This window comes from Sceloporus undulatus, chromosome 3, assembly GCF_019175285.1.
Source record: "Sceloporus undulatus isolate JIND9_A2432 ecotype Alabama chromosome 3, SceUnd_v1.1, whole genome shotgun sequence".
NCBI classification, from domain to species: Eukaryota; Metazoa; Chordata; class Lepidosauria; order Squamata; family Phrynosomatidae; genus Sceloporus; species Sceloporus undulatus.
The window spans coordinates 173,431,009-173,449,440 of record NC_056524.1 but is presented as its reverse complement, the minus strand read 5'-3'; the positions used below and the strand labels follow the sequence as shown (position 1 = coordinate 173,449,440).

The 18,432-nt window shown below is 38.6% G+C and overlaps 1 protein-coding gene across 4 annotated transcripts in view; it reads left to right on the top strand.

The window, feature by feature from the left end:
• Positions 1-18,432, top strand: part of MICU1 (mitochondrial calcium uptake 1) — a 170,597-nt gene that overhangs the window by 110,597 nt on the left and 41,568 nt on the right. For all 4 annotated transcript variants that reach the window (XM_042457029.1, XM_042457030.1, XM_042457028.1 and 1 more), the window contains one exon: positions 12,021-12,158. In XM_042457029.1, coding sequence (XP_042312963.1) covers positions 12,021-12,158 — 138 coding nt within the window. The remainder of the gene's footprint in view (positions 1-12,020; positions 12,159-18,432) is intronic.

Below are 18,432 nucleotides of genomic sequence, written 5' to 3'. Positions count from 1 at the left end.
TTGTTTCGGGTTACGAATGTTTTTTCGGGTTACGAAAAAACTTTTGGTGCTTTTTTCGGCTTTTTCGCACGGAATCGCGGCTTTTCCCCATTAGTGCCTATGGCAATTCGGCTTACGAAGGCTTTTCGGGTTACGAAAGCGGCCGCGGAACGAATTACTTTCGTAACCCGAGGCACCACTGTATTACATTATATTATCCCACCTTTCTCCCAATGTAGGGACTCAAGGTGGCTAACAACAAATTTAAAACAGCACATTCTCCCAGCCTCAGAGGATGGCCATGTCAAACCCCCTCTGAATAAACTTGCCAAGAAACCCTTGTGATAGAGTTGCCTTAGGGTCGCCATTAGTCAGAAATGACTTGAAGGCACACCACACAAATTAAAACAATGCAAAAGCATCAAAAAGTATAAATTAAAAGTTGAATTAAACCAACCTATTTATTAAGTGAAAAGTATTACACATTAAAATATTAAAATGTATTAAAAGCTATGTGCAAACCTTAACATCTCAGTTGCATAGAATTTAAAAGCTCATCTTTCATCAGTCTGAAAAAGCCTAAGGACACAAAAATTTTATCTGCTGTCAAAAGGAAAACAGAGATAGGTCATCCTGGCTTCTGTAGGGAGGGAGTTCCAGAATTTTGGAGCAGCCACTGAGAAATGACCCTGAGAAAGTAAAGGGCCTCTCTAGCACTCTAATGAACTCATAAAGGGAGATATGGTCCATCAAATAACCTGGACCCAAGCTGAATAGGGCTTTATAGGTCAAAAACAGCACGTTGAATTGTGCCTGGAAATGGACTGGAAGCCAATGGAGCTATTGCAGAAAGTTAACAACCTGTCTGCCGCTCTTTGGACCAACTGAAGTTTCTGAACACTTTTCAAAGGCAGCTCCACATAGAGCACATTACTGTAATCCAACTGGCCAGTTAATGGCCATGTACCCTTCTGGGAAATACCAAGAGTTTTTCTCCCCCTAGTGTTCCAATGTGTGTTATGTTGACTATTAAATTTTAACAAGTTTTGTGTTAATAACTCACACTCTTCTTCAATACTGATTCTCTGTGCTCCTTAACATTTACATGGAGCTTCTGGGTGAGGTAGGCTGCATAATTTGGTTGAACTACATCAATACATAGATGATAATCAGTTCTATCTCTTTTTCATCAAATTCAGGAAAGACATTGGGTGTTCAAAACTGTTGTTTAGACGTGGTGATAGATGTGAAGACCAATAAACTAAGATCTCTTTGACCAGAATGGTTATATCGTTAGTGACTGGTTTGTCCAACTGAATGATGTTCAGTCTAGTCTGAAAATTGTTGCATTTTCTCAAAGCAAGAGTGGGCAACTAGGGATTTCCTGGTGTTTCTGAGCCACAACCCCTTCCAGCCCATCCGGTGGTTTATGGAATATAGGAGACACCGCCCAAAAAAGATATAGGAGGCCACAGTTGCCCACCCCTGCCTTAAAAGATTGAATTAGTGATTTTGACATATTAATTGATTCAACTTTATCCCTAAACATACAAGTGGCTCCAGTGGCTAAGAGTGCTTCTTACTCATTTTGGTAGATATGATCAGCAGTATTGTTGTTGCATGACTTCATTTCCAAATTATGGTGACCCTATGTCACTTCTCACTTACGGAAACCTAAGGTGAACCTATCACTGGGTTTTCTTGACAAGATTGGTTTAGAGTGGGTTTGCCACTGCCTTCATCTGACACACTGAGTGTGTGTAACTTCCCAAGGTCACCCAGTGGGTTTCTGTGGCCAAATGGGGATACAAACCCATGTCTCCAGTGTTCTAGTCCAATACCCAAACTTCTATACCATGCTGGCTTTCAGCAGTGTTCCATAAAAAAATCCAAAGGGGTAACTATATTAGTCAGCCACAGCAAAAACAACTGAGCTTTGTGACATGAAGGGGGAAAAGTGATGTACGTTTTATGGTCCAGATTGGGTTGGACAACTGCAGCAGGTCCAGTGGCCACTTTTATGCCCCAACACACTCCAGGTTTGCATGGACTACTGAATAATAAAACAAAAATTCCAAAGTGGTTTTTTAAAAATGGTATTTTTTAATAAACAATTTAAACGGTAAATTATTGCACATGGACACTTCCAGGAATAGCAGTTCACCATTCTTGGGTCAGAAAATGGTCATTCTGAAGATTCTAGAAGTATTGGGGGCCACTTAGAGGGAGGGTCATGCAAATCCAGGGCAGCAGTTTGCCCATTCCTATAGTATATGAAGTGTTATTCCTCATTAGTTAAAACATCTATAAAAGGTAAAGGTTGTCAAGTCATGTCCAACCCTAGTGGGTGGCTCTCATCTCCATTACTAAGCCAAAGAGCTACTAGTGTTGTCAAAGACAACTTCGTGGCATGTGGCCAGCTTGACTGCACAGAACGCTGTTTACCTTCTCACGGAAGTGGTACCTATTTATCTACTAGTATTTGCATGCTTTTGAACTGCTAGGTTGACAGAAGCTGGGATGAGTGATGGACACCCACTCTGTAACACAGCACTTGGGCCTTGACCTGCCAGCCTTGCAATCAACAGAGTCAGTGTCTTAACGGTTCAAGCCACCGCGTCCCTTACATCTATACATGAGGGGAAATGATGTGAGGAGGGAATTATTCCTAAATCTTCATGATGATATAATAATGAGAGCCAGCTTGCTGTAGTATTTTGAATGTTGGACTAGAACTCCAGGAAACCACAGGCCAGGTCACATTCCCTCAGCAGGGAAGGCAATGGCAAGACTCCTCTGAGCAAAGCTTGCTAAAAACAAAATAAAACAAAAACTTGTAATAAGATTGTCATAAAGCATCTTGAAGGCATTGAGAAACAACAAACTGAAGGTTCATATCTTGAAGAGACACAACCAATAACAGTTTATCCCGGTACTTCCTTTCCCCCATCCCTTTTCTCACTGTATTCATGTATATTTTTCTGCCAGCTGATGATAACTCTTCATACACCTGACAAAACAGTTTCTGGTCCATGGAAGTGTATGTCACATTAAATTATGGGAGACCTTTATATTTAAATGTTACTTATTTAAAAATTGAAGAGGAGAAGGAGAAAAATCTATGGCCCTGTGTTGGTTAGTTTGATAGAACGCTTCACACTGATACATTTTAATTTTTGGAAGGGATGACAGCGGTCTTGACTGTGTAAATGTTGGTCTTGCACACATACACCTAAAACTGAGAGCTGTCTGAAATGTTGTGCTAGTGACAGTAGAATACAGCAGGTGTGGAAATTAGAAAAGCTTGTTAAAGGGCCATAATGTAGCCAAATAGGTCCGTTTAGGGGAATTTTATTATTGTTGTTATTAGCTCAAATATTGCAAGAGGGGCTGGCTACAAGAGCCCACCGAAATCGCCCTCCCGATATGTATACGGAGTAGACCAGGGGATCCCAATAAATAAAGCTAAGACAGATATTAATAACTAGATATCTAATTTATTGAAACAGGGGAAAAACACATGTTGATTCACTAGCATACACACACACAAGGCTCAGGAAAAGCATAGGTTAGCATGGAATAGGATTTTAGGCATCACTGGGGTGATACTTACCAGAATGTAGACTCCCTCCAGGAATCCTGATGGAATATGATGAAGATGGCATGAGGCTCAGCCATGGAATGACTGGCCAGGAGCCAGGAGCCAGGTCAGGGTTCAAGGGGACAGAGCTTCCCCCTGAAATCCAGACTGGCCCCGTGAACAGGCAAATCTGAGAGTATTTATAGGCAAAATCTTGCTTCTGGCAAAGGTGCTTGATGGTGAGAACAAAGGTGTTTAATTACTTGCTTTTCACCTGGATGTCCCTGTCTGATTGTCTTAGTGGTCTTAAGCTGCTCGGACAACAGACCCTGGGAAGGGGGCAAGAGCCTCAGGCAAGGCAAACATTTGCTCTTCCTGGTCATATGATAATCCTCTTATGCGACTCTCTAGATATGATGATGTGGGTGCCCCTCAGGGGTGTGTGTACATGTCCTCATGCCTTGCTGGCAATGGTGGACAGGCTATTAGAGTTCATCTAGGAGTCATTAAGGGTTATCATTTATACCAAAATTATATGGAGCAGCATGGGTAACAATAACCTAGTGGCAGCACATATAGCAATAGCAATAGCAATAGCACTTACATTTCTATACCACTTCACCACTCTGTAAGAGTTTTACAGTCTCTAAGCCAATTGCCCCCAACAAACTGGGTACTCATTTTTCCGACCTACAAAAGGCTGGAAGGCTTAATAAATTTTGGAGCCCTAGGATCAAACTTACAACGCTTTGGGTGCAGTACCAGTATTTAACCACTGCACCATCGGGGCTTCATAATATAAAGTCCCAGATTAAATTCTGAAATCTTCAATTGAGGACGCTTAGACAACAGGTCTTGGAAGTTTTTTTTATGTAAGGCTCTTAGGAGTTGCTGACAAACAGAATAGACCAGGGGTAGGCAATCTTTTTGAGCCGGGGGCCAGGTTGCTGTCCCTCAGACAACTGGGGGGCCGAAGCCCAAAAATAAATAATTAAATAATATTTTTTAAAAAAATTAAATATATAAATAAACCAGGACAAATGTAGGACAAAATTTTCAAATAGAAGACACTTTTTTTAAAAAAAATGGAGGACACGCGAAAAAATTTGCTGATTTTAAAAAAAATATTAATATAAATGCATGTTTCTGAGGCTTCTATAGACAATTGCCCCCCAAAGGCCCCGGCGGCAATCGGCAGCAGGACCGGGCTGGGGCCAGTTTCAAGGCCTCGCCGGGCCGCAGGTTGCCTACCCCTGGAATAGACAGTTCTGGACAAGAAAGACTAATGCAGAATTGACCAGCTATCATAAACCTGAGAGCCATTTCCTCCTCCCTAAATTTATAGGAAGCCATACTGTTTTGCTGTTGCCACTGCATCTGTTGAGGGGGCAGCAAGAAACACAGCATTTTTAATTTCAGTGTGTCATTTTTCATTAAGCAAAGCATTTGTTCCACTTGCCCCTGGTTTAGGAGCAGATTCATGCTTCTGGAAGGTTTTGGGGAATACAAAAGAAACAGAACACAAGAAGCACAGAGAACATACATTATGTTTAAAGGCAAATTAGGCTTGACAGAATTGGTGGGAGCAGGAGAGCAGCAGAAAAGGATATCAAGGCCCAATTATTGCCTGTGGGTCTTTGACTTCCCTGGACTGCTGGTCTGACTCAGTATGAGGTAACAACATATTTTCATTTGTGGGCTCTTAGAACCTTTCTGTAAGCAGTCTGGAAATGGTGGGAGCCTGGATTCCTATAAATGCTTCAGAACTTTGTATCTCCTGCCTCAGTCTTAGGTGGTGTGTCTCAGGTGGTGCTAGTTTTGGAAAGAGAGGTACCAAGGAACTGGCTGTATGGAACCCAGGAGAATGGGAAAGGGGCTGCATATATATATATTCCACTATTATCACTATTCCCAGGTGGAAAACTGCAAATGTTGTATTTTTCAAACTCTTTGCTATAATAGCTAACATTGCTGTGTCGTCCCCATCTGCTATCACTTTTTATAGTTATTTGCTATGGTGAGGAATATCTCTGAAGTATCATCCATGGCTTTAAAAGAAAATTCTAACTCTTTTCTTTTTGACGTTGCTATTCAACTGGAAATACTGAAAATATATTTTTCTTGACAGTTGCTTTGGGGGAAAGGGTCCCCTTTCTGCCACCTTTGCAAAGTACAAAAGTGACAAATGCTCCCATAAGTGTCCTTGGAAGATCTTGTTGCTTTGCAGGGCTTGGTCCCGGATTTTTCAACTCCTTTAAGTTCTGCAAAGTGCAGATCTTGACTGCAACTTGATGCCTCTCCAAGTGACTCTCTGCTGCTCAAGATGCTTTCTTTGCCCTCTTTTCTTCTCTTTTTTTCCATTAACACTGTGGAATATAAAGTAAATTAAATGTCAGTTCCAGAGTGCTGTGTTGGATTTCATCTGCTCGCACATCATGTCCAGTCGTCTGGAAATTCTGTTGCTCTCATTTGAAATGGGAGCTATTGCACAAAAACTATTTTGTTTTATAGGGTAGTTCTGATCCAAGCTACCAAGAGCATTCCCTGATTTTGCTGTTTTACCATCATCAGAATGAGCAGGAAATGTTCAAACATGCTGATGCTTGTACATTCAAACTGAATTCATCATTCTTACTGCTTTTTTGCTGTACTGTTTTCCACCTCTGCAAGGCCAACTTCCCATGAATCTGGCAGCATTCCAGGATTATTCCAAACACATCTTTACAATAAAGTAGATTATGCTTTCTTAAACAAATTAACATGTAGGTGAAGGTCTTTAAGCAGATGTCTGTTCTATGTAGATAGACAACAAAAGTAAAGAGCAAATAATAGACCTTGTTTCCTTTGGTATGCTGACACTCTTTGGATGTTTGTAGTGCTGGTGAAGTATTCCTTCAGCTGTGTGCTAAGAACCTGAGAAGGCAGCAAGCATCTATTTAAAACATTGGTCCCCAAACTGTGCTCTTTAAGTAATTTTGGACTTTAGCTCCCAGTATCCCCAACTATTGGCCAGCATGGCTGAGGCTTCTGGGAGCTGAAGTCCAAAATCTCTTAAAGTGTGCAGTTTGGGGACCACTGGTTTAAAACGTAAATAAGGGAAAGACTCTCTTGAGCCCTAACTGCCTGCCTATAGACAAGCATTCTGTAGTCGTAAATGATTTTTCAGTGGGAGGGCATCAGATTTCCAATTGTTTAAAAACAGTGGTAGAGAAAAGTCTCTCCTCTCTTCACAAAAGACTGCTAGGATCCCTAATTATGGGGGAACTTAGATACAGATTTGCACTTCTAAACATATCCATGTCATTCATGGGTATGGCTCATAGAATGTAATAAGTCATTAGTTCTGTATGCTGAATCAGCATTTTTATTTTGACCCTCTTTAGTGGAACTTCAAGAGTGCTTGAAGTAAAAAAATAAAGTTTGCTAGGTCCCGGAGGCTTGAACTCTTTCCATAGCTCCTAATGTGATCTGGCATTGTCTCCTCCAGTCCACCTCCATGAGGAATTGATAATTTTGTTACTCAGCTTCATTGGATGTTACTCGTGCACTTGATCACTTCTGACTGAGAAAGGTAGTTGAATTACTTGAAGAGGCTACCTGTAGTATCTCTGCAGAATTTATTTCTGCATGATTGCCTCCTGTGAATGAAGAGGTTGTGTTGAAAAAAATGACCCATTCTGAAGCATGGGCAGTGGGCTCAATTATAACACTCAATAACTATGCTTTGTTGTTGTTGTTTTTCCTTCAAGAACACTCAGATTTATTATTACCATATCATACAGTTTTCTTGGCAAGATTGATCCAGAAGAGGTTTGTCCTCAAAGACTGAGAGAGTGTGACTTGCCCAAGGTCACCCGATGGGTTTCCGTGGCTCAGCAGGGATTCCAATATTCGTCTCCAAGAGTTGTAGTCCAACACTCAATCTGGTTTGCTGTAGTTAGTGCTCACTGGTTTAGTGTAGTTAGTGCTTCAATTATAAAAATTATAAAAATTATACACATTAGAAAAACAAATATTTTGGAGTATAAGAGTTGAGTGAGCCTTCAATTTTAATTCAGGAAAACTCTTCGCTTGTCAGATTTTTGAAAGAAGCTAGGCTTATATATAAAATGAAAAAGTCTTGAGTTCTGGTGTGTCATTTCACTCTCTTTAAAGTGTCCTTTCCCATTGCGTGACAAGTATATGGGAAAGGACAAAAGCTACACTGAATAATACTGCTTTCCTATGTTTTTAAAATATATTAAGTGGTCTGCCTTTACTCAGTGTCTTTTTCATTGTGCAGACTAGAAGCCTCCTTGCATCATTCATTCCAGAGAGGCTAGGTGACTTTCAGGGAGAAGACATTATCCTTGATCTGTTAAATTTTATTTGTTGAGGTCTCAAAGGAGGCTTGATCTCAAGGCCATTTTGTATGTATGTTTTACAATTCTACAAGGGCAGAAAGGGAAGAGATTTTTTTTTTTATTTCAACTACTTCATGTGGAAAACAAATTGGGTATGATTATTCATGGAAGAGTGTTTTCCTTGGGGAAGCTATATAACTAGCCATTTTTATTACCTATTTAAGTGCTTTTATTAAGTATTTGCATATCTCATATTGGAGCATCAGGTTTGGCTAAAAATTAATTTTGAACTTCAAACAATTCTCATTTCAGTGTGTTTTTAAAGAATGTTTGCTTGTGTAAAATAAATTGTAGTCTGCTATATCTCATTTCATGGCTGTTCTCTAGCACAAATTTCTACTCTTCTGCATCTAAATTATATGCAGTGTGGCTGAAAGCATGTTTCTTCAGAGGCAAATCCCATTTTATTCTGTGATCCCACTGAGTTCTGTAATCTAATAAAATTTCCACCAGAGCCTACTTAGTGTCTTCATAGAAGACACTAAGCTGCCACAGTGTGAATGTAGCTGATCACATAGCACACATTGTCTCCTCTTCAATGTAGTACTGAAAGGAAGTGTGATTTTCTGAGAGGAAGGGAGAGACATGCACATTCATCATACATGATAAATGCACAGGACTAGTGCCATTTCTCATTCTTTTTGTCCTAGTGTCAAAAGATCTGCTTGCCTGAAGGAGCGCGGCATATGTACTTGTTGCTGCTTTACCCTATCCACTCCACCAACCTTCTTTTTTCCTTTAAGCTCTGAGTTATGCTTTGTTAAGACCAACAGTAACCTTTCTTCACGGGCACATTTGTATTTCAGATTCTGTGACCCCCCTCCCCCATGAAGGAAATACGTAAAGTTCTTTCTATGTTTGAATGTCTGTTGGCTGTGTGCAGATATTATCTGATGACTCTGCCTATTGCTATTGTTTTAATTGTTTATGTAATTTTAACCTTAAACTGTTTAATTCTTTTTTAAGGAGGGGGGATATTTTGTATATGTGGTGTATTCTTTTAATATTGTAAGCCACTTTGATTGTTTTTACAATTTTTTTTACAAAAAGCGAGGTAGGAATAAAGTATTATTATTATTATTATTATTATTATTATTATTATTATTGTAACATGTCACAGATAATGAGTTATTTGTAATGTTTTCAGTAACAGAACTGTAATTAAATTACAGTTTATCTTTTACTGTAGAATTGGAACACTTACCAAAAAAATCTTCCTGAAATGATAGTACAGTATTGCTCTATGTGTATAGATTAACCTGCTGATTAGTTAATCCATTCATCACCATCACCATTGCTATTGCTACATGCAAATTATGCACAAGTATTTATGGTAAGAAGAGCCATGGTGAGTCAAAACAAGTATCTGCCTTGTCTGGCATACTGTTCCCACAATGATCAACCAGCTTTTCCAAGGAGATACCCATAAGCAGCATAAGAGCAAATTAACATCTTCCTGCTCTTGGTCTCCAGCATCTGGTATTGAGGAGCACAGTGACTTTGGTACTGGAGGCCATACATATATGTGTGACTCTAGTACTGGAATATAGTAAGTCAGTATAAAAGAGCATACTGACTGGTACTGTAGTTCATATCACCAAAAGGCTTTTGTAAATCTTTTATTCTCACATAGACTGGAACAGCAGGAATGCAGGCAGATATAGCCTAAGACAAGTCTTCCACTGCTGCAGCAAAAGTTCAATAAGGATGGGGGGGGGGGGGAATCCCTCTATATATATTTGAAGAAACTTAAAGTATGGCTTATATGCAACACAGGCATGGAAAAAGTCTTAAATCCAGACTTCTTTCTTTAAAAAATGATGCTATCTTGTTCTAGGAAGCTGTAGGGATGTGATTTTAAGCACCTTTTTATATATATCTGGAGAATTTTAACCCATGGTAAGTCTTGAATTGTTGTTTTGGCAAATATTGGAAGGATTTGTAGGGTTTTCTCCCATCAGATATGAAGCACATTTTTAGAAGATGTCAATGTCGGAGCACAGGGTTTGACAGCTCTGTAAGGCATAATATTGGTGTGCTCACTGCACTTCTTTGTCATTTTGATGAGAACAACATGTGCTTACTCTGGAGCTTTGGCTGAATCTCTGCAAACTACAAAGCTTTGGGTGAGCCTCTGCAAAGTTGGAAAAAACCTAAAATACTGTCAGAATGACTGACAAATTGCAGCTGGTTGGATGGGTTTGGGATTATTATGCAGTCCTGTCTAAATGATACAGCAATATTCCATCGATCTGTTGACAAAGTGAAGGAAGAATTTCTTTGAAGAGCACAGCCTGTCAGGTTAGCACTGGACTATTATATTTCTGTGGCCTTACAACTAAATTGACAGGTTTTTCTTCCCAATAAAGGTAGAAACTCTGATTCTCAAAAGACAATATTAGTTACGCTTTCCATTACATTCTTTTAGTTTATCATCTACTCTAGTACATGATTACAGTTCAACAGGCACTAAGGTCATATTATATAAAAGATTGCTGTGCTAAAATTAGGCAGTTGTTTGAAATGTGGATTTCTAAAGAACAACAGGGTTTGCTACTAGAGTTACTTTTCCTTTTCTAATATTTAAAACAATATCCAAAGTCTAGGGTTCTTCCTTTTTTAATGTTTTGAAATATTATTGAGGGTCATATGATAATGAGTAAAAAATCTTGTGACTTTCCCCAGAAGTTGGAATCTGGTTGTAATAAATGCATAGATGTTTAGGAAAATAGCTTTTTAGCACGGTGTTTAAACATTGGTATGTTTAAAGGGCTTTCTTGCTTTCAGTAAATTTTATGGGCTGCCTCTAGACTTAGTCATGTTTCAAGTTCATACTCCGTTGAAATCATATTTAACTTAGTCATTATTTCCAAGATGGGAGTCTAGATCCAAACTGGTAAACTGAGTGATGTATCATTCCCTCGGTATTAGCAGGAAGAAGTAAACATGGATTAAATCTGCTTTGTACTATAACTTTTTGTGCAACTTGGATAGATTACCCCCCCCCCCGAATCTTTTTCATCTGATTTATTTTGTAATTTAACGACATTATCTTAAAATAAATTTAAAACTGTGATATTTAGAGAGAATATGTTTTAGTGTTTAGCTGGTATATGTAAGAAACTTTGAATAGGGTGCTCTGTGAATGGGAAATCTGTTAAATCTTGTACAAACATGGGAGAGGGCTTTCTTGGTGGTAGTTTCTAGATTTTGGAACTGCCTTTCTTAAGGAGGTTTTTGCAATCTGACTGCAAGGGCTTTTAATAGAGTGTAGTCCCATTGGTTTTTATCTTTTACCTTTCAGTTGATGTGTTTAAATAGTTTTAATTAAACTGATAATTTAATTGAATTTTAACTTTTTGCATGTTTTCAGTCATGACTTTGCATGCATTTTAATCTGTTTAATATTTTTAAGTTGCAATAAGTGTTAGTTTTGGAGAAAAGCTTTTTAAGCCATGCTGTTGTGGCTTCTACTAAATCAAGGGCTTAGCATTTTAATATAAAATTCACTCTACAAAAGCTGTAACCAAAGACCAATCATTTACAGCTGGTGTTGGGATCACAAATAATAATGGTTTTATTTCTAAACCTACAAGAATGATTATCTCAATATTCATTTTAATTTTATTATCCCATTTCTCATTTCCATTTACAAACTAGTTTTAGTTCTCACTAAAATTTTGAACACTTGAAGACTATGAACTAAAAGTTGTCTTTAAAAAATGCACACACACACACATCAAGAACCTTATAGAAAAGCCTGCATTAATTTCAGGTAGAAATGATAAATCAAGATTATGGCCACAACGTTAACAATTCCCAAGAAGAATGGAACATATGAAGGGAAGATCAAATATGTCAGCTCTTTTATGATTGTTGCAAATTAATTTATAGTTACATTGATTATGAAGTTCATTATCATTATATTTTTCTTTCAAAAACTGTGTGTTGATTGCATGTGCTTATCTATATATCATTTTAAATGTAGAAGAGAATTTCTCAAATATGAATAAATGAATGCAAGGAATCTAGTTTTCTTTTTTCTTTTTCTTTTCCAGTTTGAAAGGCATGATCCTGTAAATGGACGGATCACAGAGCGCCAGTTTGGCAGTATGCTGTTGGCGTACAGTGGAGTGCAGTCTAAAAAGCTCAATCTCATGCTGAAGCAACTCAAAAAGCATTTCCAGGATGGAGAGGTTAGTAGCTTTTTCCACCATGAAATGAGGGAGAAGGCAGTAAGTTTTTTTGTGAGATACAATAGGTCTCAACCCTGTTGGTAGTCCCATCTAAAGCAGACTTTTTGAATCGAGTCTTGGAGAATCAACACTTACATTAATTCCATTGATTCCATGTGTCTGCTTTAGTTGGGGCTTCCAGTAGGACTGAGGCCATAGTATTTGATTTGATTGTAGATTGGCAGGACAAATCTGAATTAGTATCATCTGGTGGGTGTGCTATGCTAGCAGAAACTCAGAGCATATCATTGAAATAAAGAATTGTTAAAATAAAGTCCTTTCACACTATACAGTTATAATACTATACACCATGGCTTAATAATATTGATATATATTTTAAGCTATGTCTCTTTTAACTGTTGTAAACTGCCTTGAGTCTCAGACTGGGGAAAAGCCTGAATATAAATAAATATAATGGTGGTGATGATGACTACATTCTGTGGAATCCTAGAGTTTGTAGTTTAGGAAGCACTAGAGGTCTCTGGCTAACAATTCTAAGTGCCCCTTACTAAACTGCATATCCTAGGATTTTATAGTATGTTACTGTGAAAGTTAAAGTGGAATCATAATGCTATCATTGTGTAGTGTGAAACGGTACATAGCTTTCAAACCTCAGGCTTGTGACATTGTTTCTGCATTGATTCCCCCCTTTTTTGCCTGAATTGACTAAGGAAAGATGGATAACCCTCTGTTGTGACCTTGAATTAATTGTCCATTATCATTGGGTAATTTGTCATTTATATATTATGAATTTCTGTGAAAAAAATAAATTATGGAAACTAAGATCATAATTTTAAGGGGGAAAGAGGATGGGGCCATTGCAGAAGTTTATGCATGCTAGGAGACCTTGAATAGAAACACTTAAAGTGAAAGGACATCTTCTGATCTGCTAATGAAAGGTGCTCAGTTTTGATAGAGCAGGAATGTCATGTTAGCTCCTTGGGAGACTGATAGAACTACTTTTCTGATTAAACAGCATTTATGTGCAACAATTAATCCAAAATAAGAATTGATTAAGATCCTTTGTTACTAGAATTAGCCGCCATTTCTCATTCCTCAATTGCCTTAATACAGCATTAGGTAGAAAACAGATTGAAGTGGAAGCCCAAATTCTGTCCAGACCTCCTTTTGAAGTTCTTGTAAATGGCAGTTGGGGCTTTCTTTTTGAAACCGTAATAAACATTCAGGAAACAATGTGCATGAAAAGATAAAGATAATATTAAATTTATGCAGCATTTTGGGGATGTTCAAATCACATCCATTCTCAACCATTGTAGTTTGGGTAATTGTGACTGGCAAGCAGGACCTTACCAATGGGCATGTAGTGTATTTGTGGCAGTGAAGAAAGAGAGAGATGAATAGTTTTAATTTTTCTCCCCGTTGAAAGTGGAGGTATGAGTCAAAAAGTAAAGAATGAGCCAACCTTAATGGAATATTCAAGACAGTGGAAAGGCTCTGGGGATTGTTGGAATGAGTGGGCATAGATGTTGGCAGTGTAATGGTGCTGCTTGGCCAGATAGATAGCAGATGAGTTGGAAGAGAGCATGAATTTTAAATTTAACAAAATCAGTCCAGTCTTTTTATTTCCTCCAGAAATGTTCCAAAGCTCAAGACCATGCAAAGAGACAGCAAGTATAGGGATAGGCTTGGACTTGGTATTAGTGGGGGATCAGTAGTCACATAAATGGAGAGCTGATGGTAGGAAGGAGTTGAAAGTAGAAACCACAAAGTTGCACAAAGGAATAGGCCCTTCTAGATGTTGTTGGGTTGTAATTTCCATCACCCCTTATCATGGTCTGTGCTGGCTAGGGCTGACGGAGAATCCAATACAACAGTGTTTGAAAGGCCATAAGTTATTACCTTCTGATCTGAAGAGAGGCAATTACAGGAAACAGTATTTGGGCTTCTGTTGTATTAACAGAGCACAGTCAGTGGAAGGAGTAAGAGACAGAGCAGGGCAAAGACTAAAGGGTGTGATATTGAAAGAGGCAGATTGAAGACTGAAAGGGGATGGATTCGTCTTTGGGAAAATCCAAGAAAGCGTGGTTCCTGGAGGAAATCAAACACTAGGAGAATACTTTTTTAAAAAATGATTCTGAGACATATTATGAGATTGTAAGAACTTTATGATGTTTTAATTCTGCTGTGTGAACATGCAGGTGCTAGTGGCTTAATTGACTACAATTTTATACTGTGCATGGTTTTATCAGGCTTGTCATTTTATGTTTGATTCTGTTTTATTTATAATAGATTTAATGTGCTTCTGTTGTTGGGTGGTTTACACATATAAATAATGTAACCATGGCTTTAATCAGTCCAGGAAATCAGTCCAAAATTCTGGCCAAAGAAGAAGGTTGAGAGGGAAGGCAGCTAAATTGATGAGATTGTCAGAGTAACAGCTGAAAACACTAACAATGCAATCTTATGAGGGTTTGCTCAGAAGTAAGTTTCAGAGTGTACAGGAGAAATGTATGCAGTATTGTAGCCGAATAACTCAAAAGAAGGTTGGGAAATCGTGGTCCAGGATTGCAGTTTTCAACAGAATTTACTTCAAAATATCCTATTTCTTCTTTTAAAGTTTATTTTTAATTACATGTGCAATAGGAAGGAAGTGGAGGAATAAGACTCTTGACTTCAAAGACTTCCCTGCAAAGAAAATATTTCTCCCTCTCCCCCTGCCAGAAGAAAGCAAAGGAAAGGAAAGCAAAAATGGCAGGTGGTGCTTTTTCATTCTCTCCTATTGCAGAGGTTCTGCCTTTACTTTTTGCCCCAGCGAGTATGAAATTCTTTTCTCTAAAAAGACTGAAGGAGGTATGAACAGGTTCTTGGAAGTCAAAGCAAGTAATTATTCATACCTTCATCAGTTTTACCTGATACAGGATGTTGTGCCTCACAGAGGGAAAAGGCAATGGCAAAGTATCAAGTAGATCTGTATCTGTCTTACTTCATGAAAAAGATACAGTGCTTCTGTGTTTATCATGTATTGCTCTGAGGCCAATCTATTAATAAATATCTATGAAGATATTTATTGTAACACCTATTGGTGATTAATTATGCTAAATTGAAAACTTTATTTTTGTTTACATGATGACAGTAGAAACATGCCTGGCAGATCATGGGACATCCAGATCAATGGACATCCAGTTGAATGTGTTAAATTTTATAAATATTTGGGAATAATTTTTCAGCCTCCAGGCTCTTTGAGAGCTCAGGTATTACACACCATAGAAAATGTGCCACAAAATATTAAATCACTTACTTCTAGATGAGAAGGTGCTTAGTTTGGTATTCTCACAGAATGCTATTCTTGCTAAGGTTTATATACCAAATCCAAAAATAATATATGTCAGCATATTTGGGGTATTCAGTTGCAGAATCACATAGTTACTTATGCAGCCTTTACAGACAGGAGGAGGGCTTTTCTCCCTGCAGTTTATTTGATTAATTTAACTATTCCAAAATATAACATTTACTCCAGCCAAATTTAATGTGCTGCCATCTGCAGAACTGACTAGAAGATGTAATAGTGTGCCATGTTGTGAATGTTTATGCCCTTGTGACGCAGAGAAGTGGAAACCCTGGGACACATATTTTGTATTTTTCCTTCTATTTTGACATCTAAAACCATTTTATCACTCTAGTTTTGCAAAACCTGGGAAATCTGAAACATATTATTTTTAGCTCATCAATTCCCTCAGATTACAGTTCCCTCAGATTACAGCAAAGGTAGCCATAATTGCATATCCAAATAGACACAGTACAACAACATAGGATGCTTATATAGTACAGGTGGAGAAGTGTTTGGGATTTTGGAATTGTTTGGATGTTCAAATATCTGTATTTGCATATATGATTGCAAATTTACAGTGGCTAATGAAATGTCAAAAGAAAATCAGCATGTATTTTATAGATTAAGGCAAAGCCGTTGACTGCAATGCCCTTAAAGACACAGGCGTGTCAACACATTTGATAGTTCTGATGAGGAATCTGTATTCAGGACAAGAGGCAAAATAGGACCTGGAGAAACAGAATGGTTCCCAATTGGCAAAGGGGTCTGACAGGGCTGCATCTTATCACCCTACCTGTTCAATGTGTGTGCAGAACATATTGTAAGAAAAGCAGGCTTTAACACAGAAGGAGGAGGAGTGAAAACAGGAGGAAGGAATATCAACAATCAGATATGCTGACAACACTATAATACCAGCAGAAAGCCTGACAGACCTCGAACAACTGCTAAAGTGCAGAACATAGCAGCCAGACTGGTCACTGGATGTTCCAGGTCAGCCATATAACAACTGTTCTGCAAGATCTACATTGGCTGCCTATTCGCTTCCGGGCGCAATACATGGTGTTGGTTATAACCTATAAAGCCCTAAATGGCTTGGGCCCAGGGTACTTGGAGGACCGCCTCTCCCCATATAATCCGCCCCACACACTCAGGTCAGCCGGGAAGCAACTCCTGAGGGTTCCTCCTTCGAAACACTCTACGACTGCACAGAGGGCGTTTTCAACCTTAGCCCCGCAGTTATGGAACTCGCTTCCCGAAGAGCTCCGCTCGACCCCCTCCCTCGACCAATTTAGGAAGAGACTCAAAACCTTTCTCTTCGAACAAGCTTTCCCCCAGATGTTGTAATGCTTCTTCCCCCCCTCCTCTTGCACCTGCACTTTGGCTAGTTTTTGTACGGTTTTTAATCTGTGTTGTTAATTCTTGGTTTTAATGTTGATATCGTATTGTTTTTATTTATCGTTTGTTGTTGCCATGATGCTGTAACCCGCCTTGATCTCAAGGAAAGGCGGGTTATAAATAAACGAATTATTATTATTATTATTATTATTATTATTAAAAAAGATCAAAGAAAAAAGTTTTGCAGGAGTTGGGCAGAGCAGTGGAGGACAGGGGGTCTTGGAGATGTCTCATCAGCAGGGTCGCCATGGGTCGAGATCAACTCAAAGGCAGTTAACAGCAACAACAAACATAATGAAGATATCATAGAGAGAGAGAAAGTTTTGGTTTTTGGAATTATTTTGGATTTTAGAATTCCTGATAAGGGAAACTCAACAAGCATCATAGTTTTATACTAGTGCATTGTAAATGTTTTAATAGTTAATTTGGTTTGTGTATTTTATCTGCCTATTACCATAATAAATATTCATCTATAAAAGCAGCATTTCTGTAACAGGAGGAAGTGAAGAAAGATTGTCAAGGTCATGTCTTTGCCTTTTCTTTCATCAGGAGAGCCCTGAGGATGGGGAAGGAGGAGGAAATAAGCAGAAACCTTTCTGTGGGAAAGTAAGGATGGCCCATAAATGGGAAGATGGGGTAGAGGGAAGAGGTGGTGTCTTAAGCCCTCAACCAACTTCTACAATGGCTTGCTGATGAAATTGGGCAGCAAGCCACAACCGTGTCACTGATTTTTAATGCCAGTTTGGGGGTGGGGGGTGGGAGACCTTTGGGGGCTTTGAGAGCCACAGAAAAGGGGCTCAGGGACTGCATGTGGTCTACAGGCCACAATCTCTCCTCCTCTGTTGCCTTTTAGGTCAACTACTTGCCCTATAACAAAACATGTGCTAACATACACTAAGGCTGCCACATCTCTGCTTTACATTAATTCACTCCTTACAGAGAAATCTGTATAATTTCTCTTACAGTACATCTTACAGACATAAATATTAACACTGCTTTCAGGAAAAGATGTTGTAAAGAAAGTGCACCAGAATTATCTGCACTATAGAAAAATGCAAAGTACACACTTAATCAGGATCTCATTAAAATATCTTGGCCTATAGCAACATTCCCTAAATGACTCTGCCAGTGCAAGCTGCATTTACTGAACTAATACAAATGCTAGCAGAGTGGTTTTGGGGTTGTCCTGTACAGTTAGGAGAAGCTAATGATGCCTGTAATATAGTTTTCCTGGCAGCTCTAAGCCTCAGTGGTTTTGCAAGGAAACCTACAAGGAAGAAAAAGACTGAACTATGGCTGACAAACCTGACTGGGAGAGTCCCATGTCACTGCAGTTATTCAGAAGCTCTGTTAGGTTTATAATATCAGTAACACATTTGTACAGTAATACTGGCACTTGACTGGACCATTGTTGTAAGCCGCCCGGATTCCCAGTGATTGGGCAGCAAATAAATAAATCCTATTATTATTATTATTATTATTATTATTATTATTATTGGTTCATTAACAGCTTGTAAGAAATGTTCCTTGAGCAACCAATGCAGGAGTGAT